Consider the following 19,463-nt stretch of genomic DNA (forward strand, 5'->3'; position numbering starts at 1 on the left):
CCCAAGTTGGTTTCATCTTGAGGTCACAAACATATTCTTCCTCAGGTTTTTTTGGTAGACAGCAGAATTCATGGTTCCATTTATCACAGCAAGTCTTCCAGGTCCTGAAGCAGCAAAACAGCCACAGACCATCACACTACCACCACCATATTTTACTGTTGCTATGATGTTCTTTTTCTAAAATGTGGCATTACTTTTACGCCAGATGTAATGGGACACACACCTTCCAAAAAGTTCAACTTTTGTCTCATAAGACCACAGAGTATTTTCCCAAAGGTCTTGAGGATCATCAAAATGTTTTCTGGCAAAATTGAGACAAGCATTAATGTTCTTTTTGTTCAGCAGTAGTTTTGGGCTTGGAACTCTGCCATGCAGGCCATTTTTGCCCAGTGTCTTTCTTATCTGACCTTAACTGAGGCAAGTGAGGCCTGCAGTTCTTTGGATGTTGTTGTGGGGTCTTTTGTGACCTCTTGGATGAGCCGGCCACTCCTGTGAAGGTTCACCACAGTTCCATGTTTTCACCATTTGTGGATAATGGCTCTCACTGTGGTTCGCTGGAGTCCCAAAGCTTTAAAAATGGCTTTATAACCTTTTCCAGACTAATAGATCTCAATTAATCTCATTTGAGTTACGTTTAAGGGGGGGAATCACTTTTTCACACAGGCCATGTAGGTTTGGATGTTTTTTCCTCCCCTAATGATAAAAAGTTTAATTTAAAAACTGCCTTTTGTGTTCAGTTGTGTTGTCATTGACTAATATTTAAATTTGCTTGATGATTTGAAACATTTAAGTGTGACAAACATTCACTAGAATATTTAATCAGGACTGGGGCAAACACTTTTTCACACCACTGTATGCTACATATTTTTAGACAGAAAAGTATATCTAAAATAAATGTATATTTCATAAATTCATTCATTTGATTTAAATAAAAATAAGTACAGTCCTTTATTACATTACAAACATGATGTGTTTGCTGCATAACATCATCCCTCATCACTGATTTAATGCAATATAAAATGTAATTTGACATAAAGTCATTGTTTAAAATAGATTTAAGACTTTTGGTCTTCCCTGAAACTATTACTATGCTATAGGCTACTATACTGTTGTATACTAACACTATACTATTTGCTAAGATGTTTTGTTATTTATGTATAAAATACTAAAGCATCTTAAATGAGTCGAATTTGTCCAGAAATAGACATTCAAAAAGGATAGTATGATGTAATTTACCAAACATTTACATTCAAAACCACACTATTACTGTATTATTACAGTAATACAAGTATCGCTACTCAACACACATTCACTATTCAAAATCAGAGTATTATTTAAGTATGAAGCACTGTTATTCACTTATAAAGTAGCATTATTCTCTCTCTCTCTCTCACACACACACACACACACACACACACACACACACGCGCGCGGTTCAAGTGTCCTCCGAGTGATGCTGTAGTGGAGGACATCAAATCCTCATTCTGTTCATTAGGAAACAGATGAGAGAAGAAACAAAAAAAAACAAAAGTAGAAGAACAGTTCTCAGCCAAAAGCATTTGCGGCAGGATGCTCGTGGGAAATTACTGTTTTTAAGTTAATAAGTTGTTTTATTCTTTGCAGATTGTGAGAAGATTTGAGGGGATTCCAAAGCCAACAAATAAAACATCCACGTGGGAGCGTTTGGGGGGTGAGAACACAGGAAAGTTCAATTGAAGTCTTTTTAGAAATTCCACTTGAAACTTTTCTTCTGCACACACACAAAGGTACTGTTTTTTGGGTTGTTTTTGTTTTTTTTTTACAGATAAAAGACATAATGTGCAACATGGAAGATGGACGACTTTGGTGTATTTTCCTTTCTTATCTCAGCATAGCTGCTCAACTGAAACAAATGACGCGTGTTTCTGTAATATTTACAATGATTCATGCGCTTCCACTTGGTAGACCACACTCTGAGGGCCTGCAGCTTCAGGTACTCCCTAAAATGATATTACTATTACTTATCTCAGCGCTTGTCCTTCTTTATTGTGTTTCATAAAAAAAAAAAAAAAAAAAAAACTGCATGTATTAGAGACCTGCTAACAGGGAGGGAAAAAAAGTAATTACATTTTATTTAAATTTCTAAAATAAAATTGTATTTAAATACATATTATTAAAAATAAATCACTAACAACAGGTGTAGTTTAGAGCCAACCTGTAATTGCCTATACTCAATGAATTATTAACATAATAGCCCAATTTTAAGTTTGTGGTGTAGCTTGCAAGCCACCAATCTGCAACTCTATTTTGTGCCACACTGCTCCCCCTAGTGGCGCCTCACCGCCACTGCACCGAGAGGGAACGCGTCACGTTGCAACGCAGGACGAACTGCAACCGCAAACTGTTCATTTTTGGAGGAAATGTGATTGGTTATGACTGTAAAATTCATCATAGATCAGGCAGATGCAAATACTACCAATCAATGAGGAAGTCAAGTATGCACAGACGCATGCAAATGGCGGCCATCATTGCACTCACACTGATGCCAGTCGCTGTGTGAGCTAATACGAACCGAAAGTGTGGGTGTTCCACGCAGGACGCTAACTTGTCAGGACACATCTGTGGCTGGGGAAGGGCGGGAGGGAGGGAGGTAGGGATTACCCCTGGGCACAGGTGAGCCGAGTCAGACATGGCAGACGTGGTCGGGGTGTCCGGGGCGGGGGGCTTTAAGGGATCACGCTTTAAAAGCAGCTCGCTGGGTGTTCCCGCCGCCCTCGCCCTGCTGTCTCGTCCTGCTTGTTTGTTTGTCAGCCATTAGACGCGCCGCAGCACTCTGTGTGGGGCGGTGCCCCCTAATCCGGGCGGTAGTGATTACGGGGTGGTCAATAAACGCTAATTGTGTGCATCGCGGGGTTAATCACGCAATCAGATGAAGACGTCCCGCATTGTGCGCCGACTGTCACCGAGGCTGCCGAGTAGCTTTTTGAGCTATTTTAATAGCAGAGCGTTGCTGTAGGACCCGTCAGCACCACCAAGGCCTGGTGGGCCGTAATAAAGTCCTAATCACTGGGAAGCATTGTTTGTTTTCTGTTACAGCGACCCTCAGCCACACAGATTCAATCCCTGTGGCCCTGAGGCTTCTCTTCAAAGCCTCTTATATCCGCTCAATCCCTGCGTCGCTTCCACGGATGTCCACGGGTGATATGACACTTCTACTCGTGTCTTTTTATTTGAATATTTCATATTTGGGGCTTGGAAAAGTCATCTGACAACAGGACATACCAGGGATAGTTTTGTCATATTACACACCACGCCATTTAGGTGTATTTTATTAAAAATCTACAAATCTTTTATCACAATTTGACAGTATCAGCTTGGCATGAAGAGGAATTTCGTCCTTGGGGTGCACTGTGTCGCCACCTGGTGGATTTTGAGGTTCCTACATGATTCTGCTCAAAGTGCAGCAATGCCGTTTCTTAATAGACTATGCACAATTAAATTAATTTAAACATAGAAATACAAATTAGATAGAAATGTCCACCTTTTTTATGTTAACTTAATAAAAAGCAATCGAGTGGATAAATATTGGGGGCCGATGTTGATCATGTAAATACACTGGGAACAATGCACTGTCACGGAAAATATATGACAAATTATTAGTATACATTATTTTTGATCATTATTAGGTAATATGTGCAATTATATTATTTATTTTACTATTGCCATTATTATTATTAATTCTAATCTATATTCTATCATATTGTAGCTATTATACTCAGATGATAGAAATGATGTATTATTAATTATAATATATATTATATTATATTGTAGTTATTATTAGCAGAAAATGTTACAAAGTATTATTTGTTTTTAAATAATTATTATTACATGATTTTTTTCATGATTATTAATGTATATATTATTTATTATATTATATAGGTTATCATATTAGTTGTTAGCAGACGGTTTTACAAATTATTATATAATTGTTTTAGGATAATTTTTAGTTATGTTATTATATTATTTATTTGTTACATACTTTTTAAATCTATTGATATATTATAATTATACTTTGTTATACGTATTATCAGCAGATGTTACAAACTATTACATATTATTATTTATTTGTAGATAATTAGTTATTACATTACATTATTATTACATTATTTATTTTTTTACATTATTTTTATGTATTATTATTATTTTGCAATTATTTATATGTTATTATTTATTATATATTACAGTTATTATTAGACATTCTTTTACAGAAAGAATCAGGCCTGTGAGAAGGAGCCTGCAGGCTGGACTGATCAATGCTGGACTGATCAATGCTGGACTGATCAATAAGGAACAAAAACTGCAGCTTTTTCTGGAGGAAACATCACATTTTTAGTCAAATGTGTTTGCTCATTCTGTCAAGACATGCACCCCCCGGTGTGTGCACAATGGGACACACCCACACCCACATGCACATGCACATGCAGCACACTCCACAACGATATTTCACCCTCCATCACGCCTGCTGCATGATCAATGACATCACTTGAGGTTTTGTATAAATAATGTTGTGAAGGAGAAGCGAGATGTGTCCTGTTGTGTTGTGGGTTTCAGGGGAGTGGGTTGCAGGAGGAGGAAGGAGGGTTGGTGGTGGTGGTGGGGGGGGGGGGGGGGGGGGGCGATGGTGGAGATTACTCATGGGCCATAGGGAATCTAATGCAATTACGAGTGTTTGCTTACACCATGTGTCCCCTTCCGTCTGCGCGGAGGCATCGGAGCTGCACTCGCCGCCATCCTCCCATTCAACTGCCATGTTTGTTTTCAGTATTTACGCACCCCCTCCCCTCCTCCCCGCCCCCCCTCCGCCTCATTTGCCCCCTGTCTTCAATTTCACTAATTAAAGTGAACCAATAAGGTGGAGGTGGCGGCGGTGGGCCTGAAAATAAGATGTGTTTGAAGACCGGATTGAACTCTAGCAGCAATTCAAAAGTCAAAAGAGACACAGAGGGCTCTGGGAATGGATGCGGTGGTGGGGCGTGTTTGTTGAGGTGGGGCCGAGGGGGGGGCGGCTGGGAAAATATACAATTTTTATCATGCATCAAAGAAGAAGCAGGTTTCTTCAAGAGATTATTTTATCATTAGTATTTACTTCTCATTCGCACTCATTGGCCTATTCAAGACTTCCAATCCAGCCACAAGATTATTGATTAGCAGCTTTAAAGCATTTTTGTGCATAAAGATGCTCAAATCAGGAAAACATCATCTTCACTTAGTGTTATAGGTGGCCGTTTAGGTGACAAATTAGTGTCCATCCATCCATCCAATTTCCATGCCGTTTATCCTAATTCGGGTCGCGGGACAAATTAGTGTCATATTTACAAATATGTCATTAATAATTAATTCATTTTATTTTTACAATATACCAAGAGCCAATAAAAAACAAGCTACAGGCCAAAAATGGTCCCGGGCCGCGCTTTGGACGCTACTGTTTTAGGAGGTTAGACACTCATTTCACACATTAGCACATCAAACATCAACTTTGTCGTCCTGGCGCACGTTGGCAGGCTTTATGAATGCACCACGCAGCGAAAGCTAAGAGTTCACCGCCACCATCGACTCCACCGCCCCCCTCCCACCATTATCTTGCTGAAGTGTCTTGAGCGCTTCATGTTTGCCTTTTACTTCCCAAACCCCTGCAGGCAAACACGACCGTGCACATATTACTTTAATATCACCACACAATCAAATGTCACCGTAAGTCCCAGGCTATGTTCACAATAAGGGAGTCCAAACCTTAACGCCCCTCCGCTCTAACCCCTTCCACATATTTACTTATTAGACATGAAACTATGATGGGCAAGGAGAAAATCACTTTATCTTACATACAGAGGTGGAAAGAGTCCTACAAGGTCATACTCAAGTAGTTTAAGTACGGTTAACAATACCATAACCCTAACCTAGCTACCCCCAACCCTAATCCCAATCCCAAATTTGAATCTCATCGCTGCCACTGTATTTGCAGATGATCGTGATGCTTCTGGGATGAAACTCGTCCAAATTTGAAATCTGAGGCGGTGGTTCTCAGCCAGAAAAAGGCAGGGTTGCAGCCTGTAGCGACACATTATGTAATATTGGTGCATTACGTAATAATGTAACACATTTTCATCTCAGCTCAACGCCGCATTCTGTGATCAAATTCTTGAACGCATTTTGTAATCAACTTTGCCGCATTTTGTGATACCTTGTTACATTAGAAAAACCATCACGACAACATTCAGCATTTGAGCTTAATTGGAATTCCCCGGGAAGGTGTTCAGGACATGTCCGATAGGAGGCCTCAGGGAAGACCCAGGACACGTCGGAGAAACTATGTCTCTCAACTGGCCTGGGACCGCCTCTGGATGAGGAGAGGAAAGTCTGGGCTTCCCTGCTTAGGCTGCTGCTCCGGTAGAAGCGGTAGAAGATGGATGGATGAATGGATGGATGGATAGGAACTTTAAGAATCTAGTACAATGTTTCATTGGTCAAACCTAAATCAAATGTGACCGTATTGATTACAATGTGTTATACATGCTAGAGACAAAAGCTACACTTATTAAGTATTATTCACATGAAAATTACCAGTCCACTGAAATGTTGGAAGACATAAATACATGCAATAGCATATGGATTATTTGCGCAAATAGTGTACATGCTATAAAGCATAAAAAACACAAATACAAATATAGAACCAAAAAAATCATCAATGATCAATTGCATGTTGTTTTTGTTTTTCAAAAACTATGATGAAAATATTTCATGTAATAAACAAATTTTGCCCTTTAGAAACATTTAACTGCCCTAATTGGACTACTAGTATACCCTCCTGATCAAACTTTTAAGACTAGTTGAAAAATTGCAAGAATTTCCATTTTGCACTGTTGCCTCTTGAGGTTCTAAGCTGAGCTTCAAAATGCAAAAAGAAGAAATGAGAGTGAGACAAAAAATTAGAGTAAGCAATTTATTGCAAAGACCCATTAAAGTGAAATAGGCTGTTCATCAACTGATCAAAAGTTTAAGACCACAGCCTTTAAAAGCCAAACTCATGACAAAAATGTGGATTGAATGCAATTTTGTGTCAGGTATTCACACTGTCGTGATCTCTTGATAGCAAAGGCAAAAAAGCTTTCTCTCTTTGAACGCGGTGGGACTGTTGAGCTGCGCAAGCAAGGCCTCTCGCAGCGCATCATTGCTGCTGAGGTTGGACGTCGTACGAAGATAGTCATTTGAAACGTCTTCAAAGATCCTTTAAGGTTATGGAACAAAAACGTCAAGTAGTAAAAAAAAATATCAATGGCCCTGAGTCGGAAGATCTCTTAGCTGTCCGTCAAGGCACGGGACAATCCTTGGCCCAAATGAAAGTTGTTACTGGTGCCGAGTACAGTCCAATAACCATCAGACAGCATCTGCAAGGGAAGGGTTGTAAGAACAAAAAAGGTCTTCAAAGACTTTGTCTCCTTTAACGACACAAAATTGCCCGACTGGAATTTGCACGAGAGCACCAAATATGGGACATTGAAAGGTGGAAGAAAGTTTTATTCTCGGATGAGAAAAAATTAAACCTTGAAGGTCCAGATGGCTTCCAACGTTACTGGTAAGACAAGGAGATCCCACCTGAGATGTTTTCCACATCGCATAGTGGAAGGGGGCACCTTCATGATCTGGGGTGCTTTTGCCAAACGGCAGCTGGCTATGTGGAGATGTTGCAGGGGGCATCCCTGATGACTGAAGGCCCTCGTCTGTGTGGTAATGACTGGATTGACTGGAACAGGACAACGCTGTAGCTCACAATGCCTGCCTGGCAAAGGACTTCTTCCAGAGGAATGACATCACTCTTTTGGACCATCCTGCGTGTTCCCCTGATCTAAATCCAATGGAGAACATTTGGGGATGGATGGCAAGGGAAGTTTACAAAAATGGACATCAGTTCCAGACAGTGGATGCCCTCCGTGAAGCCATCTACACCACCTGGAGCAACATTCTAACCTCCTGGAAACATGGCATCAAGCATGCCCAAACCCATTTTTGGGATGATTAACAAGAATGGCACAGCTACTCATTACCGTCTCCTTTTTTTAACATTTTGTTTCTATTTTTAGGTGGGTATGGGTTTTTTTTAGCTTCGGTCTTAAACTTTTGAGGAGCTAATGAGCAGCCTTTTTCACTTTAATGCTTGTTTGCAATAAATTGCTTACTCCAATTTATTATTATTATTTTTTTTATCTCACTCCCATTTCTTCTTTTTGCATTTTGAAGCTCTACTTAGAACCTCCTTAAGATCAACAAGTATTTATTTTTTATTTTTCAGGTGATCTTAAAATTTTGATCTGGTGTGTATCATGGTAGTCCATTTTTTTAAACCATATTATTAAACATAAAATTCTGTTGAATGCATTTCAATGATTTATTACATAATGCACCAAACTGCTACATTTTCTTCCAAGAAAGAGAATCCTCAGCATTCGCATTTGGTAACAACTTCTGCAATGTGTAATTATGTTAGTCAAAAATGTGGCAAAGTTTATTACAAAATGCGTTCAAGAATTTTATCACAAAATACGTGAATTATTAGAAACTGTAGCATTATTACATAATGAGGTGGAAATTATTATTATTATTATTATTATTATTATTATTATTATTATTATTACATAATGTGTTGCTACACATCTTTCCGGTTGGGAGTGAGGTCTTGCCCCAGGTGGAGGAGTATCCCAGGATCTTGTTCACGAGTGAGGGTAAGCTGGAGCGTGTGCTCGACAGGTGACTCGGCACAGTATCTGCAGTAATGTGGTTGCTGGACCAAACCATCGTGGTGAAGAGAGAGCTGAGCAAGAAGGCAAAGCTCTCGATTCACTGGTCGATCAACGTTCCTACCCTCACCTATGGTCACAAGCTTTGGGTAGTGACCGAAAGAGCAAAATCGCAGCTAGCAAAAGCAGCTGAAATGAGTTTCCTCCATAGGGTGGCTGGACTGGACTCACCCTGAGAGATAGAGTGAGCTTGGTCATCAGGGTTGATGCCTCCTGGACGCCTCCCTGGTGAGGTGCCCAGCCGAGAGGATGCCCCAGGGTCGACCTGTGACACGCTGCAGGGACGATGTCTCACAGCTGGCCTGGGAACGCCTAGTGTCCCCCCGGTGGAGCTGGAAGAGTTGGCCGGAGATTGGGAAGACTGGAATTCCCTACTGAGACTGTTGCGACCAAAGTGCTTGCACATGCCTAACTGTTTTACAGACAACCGTTGTCAGAGCTTAGACAACACAGTCATGTTACTACTTTCAGGCTTCAAGACACACTCGTCGTGTAGATTTCACTGGTTTGAGTGACAAACATCCCCTAAAAGTTGGCCCGTGGCGCCACTCTTACAGACCAAAAACAAACCCTAAACAGGTCCTACTATTGAGAACTTCACAGACATTCCTGGGAGTTACTCCGCCATATGCAGGTTTGCGAGGTAAACAAATCTCAAAGTACTTTACTTTTGATCTTTTCCTCAGAGATTAGAGTGTAAATACACACATGAGCCTTAAAGAAATCTACCGCCGTCCTTCCATCTCATTGCATCATGAAAAGTTGATTCAGTGATGGGTGTGGTCCAGGACTAAAGGCTACTGTACTGTACTGTACTACTAATCGAATAAAGCTCAATTTGTGCTGATTTTTAGGGGAGCCGAGTTGTCAAACTGCATCGTTTCCTATCGCGATGCACCACCACCACCCCTTCAGACACACAAAGGAGCGCCATGGTAGCACCTTAGAGCTAATCTCACAATGACTACCTTAGCGCTGCTGTCAGACAAAACACAACAGAGGCTTAGAAGCTGTCACGCATAGAACTTGTGTTGTGTGTTTACCTGCCTGGTGGCTAATAGCATGTGTGGTCTTTTTCATCCCGTTTTCTGTTGTCTAGTTCTATCGAAACCAATCCCCAAAACACACACACACACACACACACACACGCAGTCTGATTACAAAATAGCAAACATATGGCCCCAATGAAAAGAGCATGATACAGTCATTATCAAGGCTGGCGGTTTGAACCAAAATAAGCCCGCTTCAGTGTAACACTACAAACTTGAGCGTTGAATGTTCCATTAATAACGTCTATTATCGTTTTAATGGATGTCATCGCCTTACTTTCCATGCAGTTTTTAGTGGACTTTGTGTTTGCACAAGAAACCCGATCAGCACTTCTGCAAACCAGTGTTGGAAACACTACACTTATACACTACAGTATATTATGTCAAACTGTGTTACCGTGCGGAAAAAAAAAGACTCAAATCTAGCGCTGAATGTCATTTGCTCGTGTCAAGAAGCAGTTTTTTTCCAGCAGATGTAATGTTTTCTTCATAACGCTTAATAACAACGTGTCAGCCCGAGCGGGCGCATTAGAGCCGGCCTATGGTGAAGCAGCATGTGTTTCCTCCAACACTGCAGCTAAAGCTAGCCGACTACACGGGGATGTGACAGGCAATGCCAGGCATTCGCCGTATAATGGCCAGGATTTGATGATAAAACCAGGGCCTCACATTGGCAGTCTTGAGTGACTTAAGTGGGCCGCTCTTCCGTAGCCGCTCAGCTCTACAATCCATCCACGGTGATTTTACCCTCCGATATGACTCTTGGACCTGCTGTGATTCAGATTTGGCACTTTGGTTTATCAGTAAGTCGTGTCACACACGTGGAAAAAAGCTGTTAATACCTTTTTACTGGGAAATACACTCACTGGACACACCATTACACACCAGAGCAGTATTGGTCTTCAAAAGACAATACAGTGGTACCTCGGCTTTTGTCATTAACTTGTTCCCTAAGGCCTGACAAAAAACTCTAAATGTATGAAATAGTAATGAAAATAATAGAAATCCAATCAATTGCTTCCAGATACCTAAATAATTTACAAAAAATATATTTTAGAGAGGGGGCCGCACATTAGCATGTTGGCCACACAGTCAGAAGATCTGGAAGACTGGGTTTGAATCTCCGTTGGGCATCTCTGTGTGGAGTTTGCGTGTTCTCCCCGTGCGTGCGTGGGTTTTCTCCGGGTACTCCGGTTTCCTCCCACATTCCAAAAACATGCATGTTAGATTAACTGGCAACTCTAAATTGCCCATAGGTATGAATGTGAGTGTGAATGGTTGTTTGTCTATATGTGCCCTGCCATTGGCTGGCCACCAGTCCAGGGTGTACCCCGCCTGTCGCCCGAAGTCAGCTGGGATAGGCTCCAGCATACCCCTGCGACCCTAATGAGGAGAAGCGGCATAGAAAATGGATGGATGGAAAGACCATATAAATTATTATTCCTAACAGGTCCAAAGTGACAGGGAAGTAAGGAAACGTGTGAGTGTCTCGCTCTCCTTATTCATCCAAATCCCCCTTCCAAGTGATGAGTGTGGAGAAGGACAATGGATGTTTTGAATGTTCTCGCTGTATCAGTTACGCGACGATGTGACCTTTCCTGAGGTCGCGAGGTTCAAATGAGTTCCGTCCGTCTTCTCCCCAAAGATGTGTCAGGCGTGAGATGAACCTCCTTTTATAAATCTGCTTGCATGTCCGACTTGAACAGATGCGGCGTAGGCACCTGTTCCAACTCGTCAACTTCCTCCTTGTCTTGTCTCACCCGCAAAAATGTCTTTTGAGTAACTTTAGACGGGCATATGAAAGATGGCGTGCATTTCAAATTAAAAGGGAAGCTACGGGATTTGCTTCAACAAATTCATTGTTTTTCACCGCTTAGACCCGATTAAAATATTTTATTTTTTTGTTTCCTTTTCAAGATTCCAGTGTTGAAGAGAGTGAAATCCGTTAAGGCAAAAGACAGGCGTGACGGTCCACAAATTAATCTGACATGACGGACTACTACGTACTTCCAATGGAGGCTTCAAGAGGATCAGGATGTGCATGTGGTGAGGATTTGTCATGTTGTTCAAGTTGTCTCTGAATTACGTGATGAAATAGCATTAAAATGCAGACTGATGCGCGGATGGAAAAGCTGTGTTTTAATTGACAACGCCAATTGGCACGTATGGACTCAAGCGTACAGTGAAGGGCAGGGGTCGGCAGCTCGCGGCTCTTCAGCCTCCCTTTGCCGAGCTCGGTGATTTTTTTAACACCGAAGTAGTGAAAATGTGCATTTTCGAACAGAATGGGAAATATCCGACTCACCGCAAGTCCGTGAATGTATCTAGACTGTGTTCTGACTGCTGATTGGTTGAACAAGGAGCTAGGCTAGTGTTTGCAGGGAGTCTCACAGGTGAGAAAAAAAGGTGAGGGAGTTTGGATTTGAGTCTGAAGCAAGTTATTGCACAGTAAAATAAAACTATGTGATCAACGGAGCATAGCAATATGTTTAGCAATAGCAATAAGTGCGCTGTAGCTACAGTATGCGGCAGTCCCTACCTTCTGGGAAAATAAGTCACCAAGAGGGTTTGGAAAGTTGCCAAATTTAGCGAGAAAATGGCCAAGTTAAAAAATAAATAAGAAATTATTCTGAAAATGAAAGAATGCCTCTCTCTGCGAAGACAGTCAAGGAAAGGACCAATAGAATGGTCATCGGTGACAGTTCAGCACAGGCATACACGCTATTGAGCAAACAACACTCATATACAGAAATGTGAACTCTGATGAGCTTTTTTGTTAAAGTTGGCTACATTTTGACTTCATTTTAAACAAACACGGGAACCACTCAAAAAGGCTTACAGAGTTCAGTGTTTAAATTATTTCTGAGTAGGCCTATACATGCTTGCTGCACTTTTTTTTGTTGAAAATTGTTGGCTCTTTTGATGCTCAAGATTGTCGACCCCGGGATTTTTACATGGCAGAACACTGCCATCTAGCGGCCAGCATCTACAAAGTCACACAGCAAATATAATACAGTATTATTGAAGCGTCTGCAGGTGAAGTCTTCTCAGGTTGCATCATCCCACAGAGATATTACAGTGCGGATGCTACAAAAATATATATCGGAGGAATGTCAGAAAAAAATATTTTAAGTTAAAAATGCTGATAAACGCTGTTGTGTAACAGTAAAAGGATTTATTTCATTGATGTTTAAGGTATGCAGTGCTACTATGTGCAAAAAAATATTTTTTTACAATTGTTTTTCTTTTCTAAATGGATAAAAATGCTACGTAGCACTTCCTCTTCAAGATTCAAGTGAATTTTAGGGATATTTAATGAACCAAAAAAGTGTGTCTGGCACATTTTTATTTGTATTAAAATGGATATACAGTAATCCCTCACCACGTTGCGCTTTGAATTTCGCAGGTTCACTCTATCACGTTTTTTGAAAATATATTAATTAATAAATCATGCTGTTTAGTTGTTGAATACGGCCTGTTATTAGTTTTTTTAAAATATGCATATTTACGCTAATTTAAGTATTTTTTGCCTAAATTTTCAAGCATAAAAATAGCTAAATGAACAAAAATACAACCATGACCCATTTAGAACACACATTCAAAGACGTTGTGATGGTATGGAGTATTCCACAGGTCACTGGGTGTCAGTAATGTTACTTTAATGTTCAGAGAGGCACACAAGCATCAGACTTGATTGCCATAACAACAGGCTTTTATTGCAGGTTTGAATGATCTCACAACAGGCAAAATAATCCCTAACACGCGCTACTGCCATAACCCACGCCAAACTAAAACTCAACTATGAACGCCTGACATCACTTCCTGTCCGAGTCTTATGTCTTTGAGGCTTCTTCACCTTAATGCAGACTTCGTGGACTATGGCCGGGGAAACCTCCACATCTTCAATGTTCTCTGGTTCCCAAGCAACAGCTGCCTTACACTTGCGGGGTATTCTGCAAAAGTGGCTCAACCGACTCGGGCTTTGTGCTCAAGATGCAACTCAACTCAACTTTGTCAAGTCCAGCTCTCGGCTTTGTGCTCAGTGCGCGTTCACATAAAAGGGGGAGTTTGACGTCTTATTATTCTACTTCCGCGCAAAAATGAAGCGATCCCAGCCGGTGTATTTTACACAAGATGAGCATGTAATTATTATGTCGGCGCCAATACAGCGAGAGAGGACCGCTATTATGATACTAACTAAACCAGGGATGTCCAAAATGTGGCCCGGGGGCCATTTTTCTGTTTTGTTATTTTTATTTACGACAATAAAGTAAAAAAAATTAAGAAAAAAATGTTTTCTAAATGAGAAAAAAATGTTACAATTTAATGATTTTACAATTATGAGGGAAAAAAAATCATTTTAGTAGCATAGAGTTGAACTATTACAAAATACAGTTTTTGGTAAAAAAAAAAAAAAAAAAAAAAAAAGAAAAGAAAAGAAACAAACGAAACAAAATAAACATGTATTTTTGGAAAATTAGGTTGGGGAAAAGTTAGAATATTATGGGAAGAAAGTCATAATATTATGAGAAGGAAATGTAAAAATATTATTTAAGAAGAATGTTAGAAATATTTGGGAAAAAGGAGGAAAAACGGTCAGAAAAAAGAGAAAAGTTCACAATAATAATACACTTTTTCACTTTATTTTTTGCTTTACAAAATATCAAAATGGTCCTTGCATACTTTCATTTTTTATTTTTTGACCCTCGATGGAAAACGTTTGGACACCCCTGAACTAAACCCAACTAGTCTTTTCATTTATCAACGCTCAACATCGCACAACTTTGACATATTAACACTTATTCATTTAAAAAAATGTATGAATTGGAGCAACAACTGTCTTTTTTTACTCTTTGAAATATGTCTATGCAGTATTGTTTTCAAATGTTACTGCTCTCAATTATAAAATGCTGTATATCATTGTGACCACTAGATGGCAGTGTTGACAAGTTTGTGGTGACCTTTGTGACACTTTTCCTTGTTAGTAGAAAACAGTGGTTCTCAAATATTTTGTCATGCCCCCACTGGGGGACAGAAATATTTTCGCGCCGCAACCCGATTTGAAAAACTATTGAGAAACTGATATTGTCTATTTATTTATCTGTACTGTACTGACTGAACTCGAAACTGAAACCAGCAAAATGCAACAAAATGGAGAGCAGCGAAGCATGCAAGCATATTCAAATTGCATGCTGAGTACGACAAATTCATACCTGTTGGCAGGTCTGCACTGATGCTGAAAGTCCTCCCTGCCTCTCACACTCCCCCTGACAGTTCACAGCTAAAATCGGCTATGAAAGTGCCACTGTTTCACTGGTTAACTAATTCGGAGATGGCCTCATCATTTATTTAGAACCTACGAGGTGGGAATTTTTTTTTTTAAAAGACCATTCCTGATGATATTATCCATCTATAATTGAGATAGATTTTCAGCCGAGGGAATACTCTAGATATGCTCACAGGAGCACCAGGAAAAAAATTCAATATGAAATATTAATTAGCAGATGTAAATGTCATATGAGTGCTTGCGCGAGTACTCAGCCTGTTAGTCTTCTTACAGTATATTACAATATTTGCTGGAGGAATAAACACTCTGCGGCATTAATCAACTGCATTAAAACACTTGTTTTATTATAAAAAGGAAAATAATGTAAAAAGTCGCTACAAAACACGTCACGAGATACAGCAGATTACAATATTTCTTAAACTTATAACATCACAAACGAAAGTTGTTGCTCCAATTTATTTATTTTTTTAAAGAATAAGTGTTAATGTGTCAAAGTTGTGCAATGTTGAACGCTGATAAATGAAAAGACCAGTATGGTATAGTTTTTATAATCATCAGCGTTAACTTGTGCATTCATACGCTGCATTCGGGCATGGCGGCGACAGTATTGCTTTGAGCAGTCATAATCTTTTGGGAACTCCTCATAACGCTTCATACTAATTACAAACTAAATTTTTGTGAAATACACTGGGCTGGTATGCTTCACTTTTCAGCGGAAGTAGAATAATACGACGTCAAACAACACCTTTCATGTGAACGCGCACTTAGCACGAAGCCGAAAAGCCGACTTGACAAAGTAAGTTGATAACCACCGTCTGGAGACCAGTTAAGTCTGATTGCGGATGTTGGGTTTTGTCGAGTTGCATCTTGGGCACAAAGCCTGGGTTTGTGGAGACACTTACGCCGTACCGTATACCCCCATCATATCTAAACAAAACACCCCCCTAAAAGTGTACAGTTTACGGCTGTTTCCGTCTTTTCGACATGGCTGTACTGCTTTACGGCAGTGTAGTCACACGTGTTGTGGTCGCATGGAGGACCGTTGCTGTCGGTAGCCACTGCTAAAGTTGTAAGTCGTGAACACGGGACACAATGCACATACTTTGCATAGATGGATGCGCCGTGCGTTATATTTAAAGCCTCTGCGTGCTAACATAGCTGTGTGTGGAAAGTTGCATTGATTCGTTTGTAAATTCTGTATGTATGTTTACATGGTCGGGCTAGCTAATGTAGCTAGCTAAGCCATACATTGTGTTGTTGTGTCAACTCGCCATCATTACTTCGTACCAAATGACCTCTGGTGTATTTTTGATATAATTTCATCTTTTTGTGTTTATAGATCAGTTGAAGAATGTCGTTCAGAGGAGGTGGAGGTCGAGGCGGAAGAGGTGGAGGATTTAACCGCGGTGGGGGAGGCAGAGGAGGCTATGGCGGAGGAGGCTATGGAGGAGGAGGCTATGGCGGCGGCAGGGGTGGTGGTAGAGGAGGTTATAACAGACAGCAAGACTTTGGACCCCCGGATTATGTTGTTGGTAGGTTAATGTAACTAATAACACTACCATCTCATGTGGGTCACTACCATGGAGCTCCTGGACTTACAGTTTACCAATAGACGTTTTCTCAACTGGTCCAAAATGGAGACATTCTGATGCTTACTTATCTTCCTCCGCAGCTTTAGGAGAATTCATGCATCCATGTGAGGATGACATTGTGTGCAAGTGCACAACAGACGAAAACAAAGTTCCTTACTTCAATGCTCCGGTGTACCTGGAAAACAAGGAACAGATCGGAAAGGTGGACGAGATATTTGGACAGCTGCGGGACTTTGTATCCTTTCTATTTAGCATCTCTCCTCCACTTCAGTTTTAAAAATGTGCATCAACAACGTTGCTGCTCACAATCTACTTAACGCACCCATTAGTATTTTTCCGTCAAACTGTCTGAAAATATGAAGGCGTCTTCGTTTAAGAAGATGCAGAAGGTAAACATTGCTTCTAAATTAAATGTATGTTATTTTGCATTGGTCTATTAAACTCTGTGTGTTTACAGTTTTATATAGATCCAATGAAGCTCCTCCCACTGCAGAGATTCCTGCCCAGGCCGCCCGGAGAAAAAGGCCCGCCAAGAGGAGGCCGGGGTGGGGGTAGAGGTGGAGGACGAGGCGGCGGTCGCGGAGGTGATGAATTTAAACTGTAACCTGACTAACTCTCTGATTTCGTTATTGAGTTAATGTATTTACAGTAGCGTTACTGCGCTGTCTTTTCTTCCTTTCTTAAATTCCACACTGGTTTCAGGTGGATTTCGCGGTGGACGGGGAGGAGGCGGTGGACGGGGCGGAGGCAGAGGTGGAGGATTTGGGGGCGGTGGGGGATATGGAGGACGTGGAGGTGGCTTCAGAGGGAGAGGAGGAGGAGGCGGCGGCGGAGGACGTGGATTCAGAGGTTTGACCACATTCTGAACATCTTTTTTGTCCTTTTAATGTGTTTAGGTTTGAGTACCTATTAATTTGTGCTTATTTTGTAGGTGGGAGATGATCTGCTGTGTGTCCATAATTCATCCGGTTGTGCTGCGTGCCAGCCCTTTTCCAAATGGATACATCATTGGACTTTACCTCTTGGATGGATTTGTTTTCTGTTTCTTTTTTTTTAACAAGTATGAGTGATGGACCTTTTCTTTTTATTTTAAGGGCTCATATTTATGCTTGCGACAACTCCCCCGTCTCCTTTTTGTGCACAGGCATGTTATTGTCCTGTGGAAGTCATAAATATTTGTACTTTGATCATGAAAACATGCATTCACAAACCATCATTCGTCACGTTTGGACATGCGGGCAAATGGGACCTTTAAAATTGGTTGAAATGTTTTTTAACATTCAGAACTTGTCAACAGACAATTTTGTAATTACCTTTTTTGGTATTCTAAAGAATAAAAAATTCTAAAAACTACCATGGCTAGCAGTGGGCAACCTGACAGATTAAAGTGACTGTTTTTCAATGCTGGTTTTAAGACTTCTGAAAATGCACTACTCCTAAGAAGTTTGGCTTTTGGGAGAAATTTCAAATTCTTCCGTTTTATGGCGCTAAAGTAGCCACTAAACAGCTCAAAATCCGTAATGTGGACTAAGTTGTGTACCATTTCATAAAATAGTTTAAAGATTAATCCAATAAATATACTCTTATTGGCAGTAATTTGTTGACTGTCAGAGTCTGAATTAAATGGGAAAGATGTATTTGGGTAAAATACATTACAGAACACTGTGCTTTAAAAAAAAACATTGTTCTAGATATGTTACACGTTGAGTATTAACCTTTACCTTAGTAAGTTTTATCAAAGTATTGCATTCTCCAAGAGTCTTTATCTTGAACGTGTGCCAATGATTTTCTAAACCTTTGCGTCACTTGCAGTTATAAATGACAATTTTGTTGGCCATGAACAACTTCCCCTGGTTATCATATGAAAACTTCAGTTCAGTTCACAGTATTAATTGTAGAAAATCTGAATTTATTAAAGTATTGAAAGCAGTTCCTACACCAGTCAAACAACTTGTACAAAACATTGATTTGGAGAGTCTGCCTCCTCCTAATTTACCAGTACTCCACATTAATGAACAAGACTTTCTTAAAGAGATACCAAACAAAATCCTACGTAATCATTTGAATAACACTATATATCCAATACGTTCAAATAGAAACTCCATTATGCAGAAATTCTCTGATGTAGAGGTAAAAAAATGGAGTACCCAATATCTAACAGTCCCTGTTAAGTCCAAAGGTGAAAAAAGTACATTTTAAGACCTTAAATGAGATTTATGCATCTAGTGAAATGCTAAGAGTAAGATTTAATATTGATCATAACTGTATTTTCTGTGACTCAGAGATTGAAACCACAGCCCATCTTTTCTTTCACTGTATTTACACAAACATTTTGGGAGGACTTGCTTTCTTCTAAAATCCAGCTACAGGACACCCTCACGATGGACAACATACCTGTATTATGTGGGGTGAGCCTAAAGGAATCGCAAACGGACTATGTTATAAATAACCTATTATTACTCTCGAAATATTCATTTCTCAAAATGGAAAAAGTAAAGCCTCTTTTCACAGTGTTCAAAAAACATCTTGTAGAAAATGATGTAACTGTCTTAAAATGTATGACAGGTTAAAAAAAACAATGTCACTCTTGAATGCATTTGAAAATATTCGAAGACCTCTAGTGTTTAACATACAATTGTGTGAATGTGTTTTACCTTGTGCCTTGAAGTTGTTGCCAAATTGTATATATATACTTTTTGTTTGTTTA

The 19,463-nt window shown here is 40.1% G+C and overlaps 1 protein-coding gene across 2 annotated transcripts; it reads left to right on the top strand.

Moving 5' to 3' along the window:
* The first annotated feature begins 11,825 nt into the window (after positions 1–11,825).
* gar1 (GAR1 homolog, ribonucleoprotein) lies at positions 11,826–19,450 on the top strand. Of its 2 annotated transcripts, none has more exons than XM_054792226.1 (7): positions 11,826–11,923; positions 16,504–16,696; positions 16,837–16,991; positions 17,086–17,145; positions 17,214–17,340; positions 17,459–17,605; positions 17,688–19,450. In XM_054792226.1, exons 2-7 carry the CDS (start codon positions 16,516–16,518, stop codon positions 17,696–17,698), a joined length of 681 nt encoding a protein of 226 aa, XP_054648201.1. In that variant the 5' UTR covers positions 11,826–11,923; positions 16,504–16,515; the 3' UTR covers positions 17,699–19,450. The 2 variants fall into 2 exon arrangements, with proteins under 2 accessions (XP_054648201.1, XP_054648200.1); XM_054792225.1 differs by lacking the exon at positions 11,826–11,923 and adding an exon at positions 16,078–16,233.
* Positions 19,451–19,463: the final 13 nt, after the last annotated feature.

The sequence above is a fragment of the Dunckerocampus dactyliophorus genome, chromosome 11 (assembly GCF_027744805.1).
Source record: "Dunckerocampus dactyliophorus isolate RoL2022-P2 chromosome 11, RoL_Ddac_1.1, whole genome shotgun sequence".
Taxonomy (NCBI): Eukaryota; Metazoa; Chordata; class Actinopteri; order Syngnathiformes; family Syngnathidae; genus Dunckerocampus; species Dunckerocampus dactyliophorus.

What these genes read in the sequence shown, in the direction of transcription:
- gar1 (XM_054792226.1), top strand. Translation starts at nt 16,516, where the DNA reads ATGTCGTTCAGAGGAGGTGGAGGTCGAGGCGGAAGAGGTGGAGGATTT. An exon ending in ACCCCCGGATTATGTTGTTG is followed by an intron (nt 16,697 to 16,836) that starts GTAGGTTAATGT and finishes CTTCCTCCGCAG; the next exon opens with CTTTAGGAGAATTCATGCAT. An exon ending in CGTTTAAGAAGATGCAGAAG is followed by an intron (nt 17,146 to 17,213) that starts GTAAACATTGCT and finishes GTGTGTTTACAG; the next exon opens with TTTTATATAGATCCAATGAA.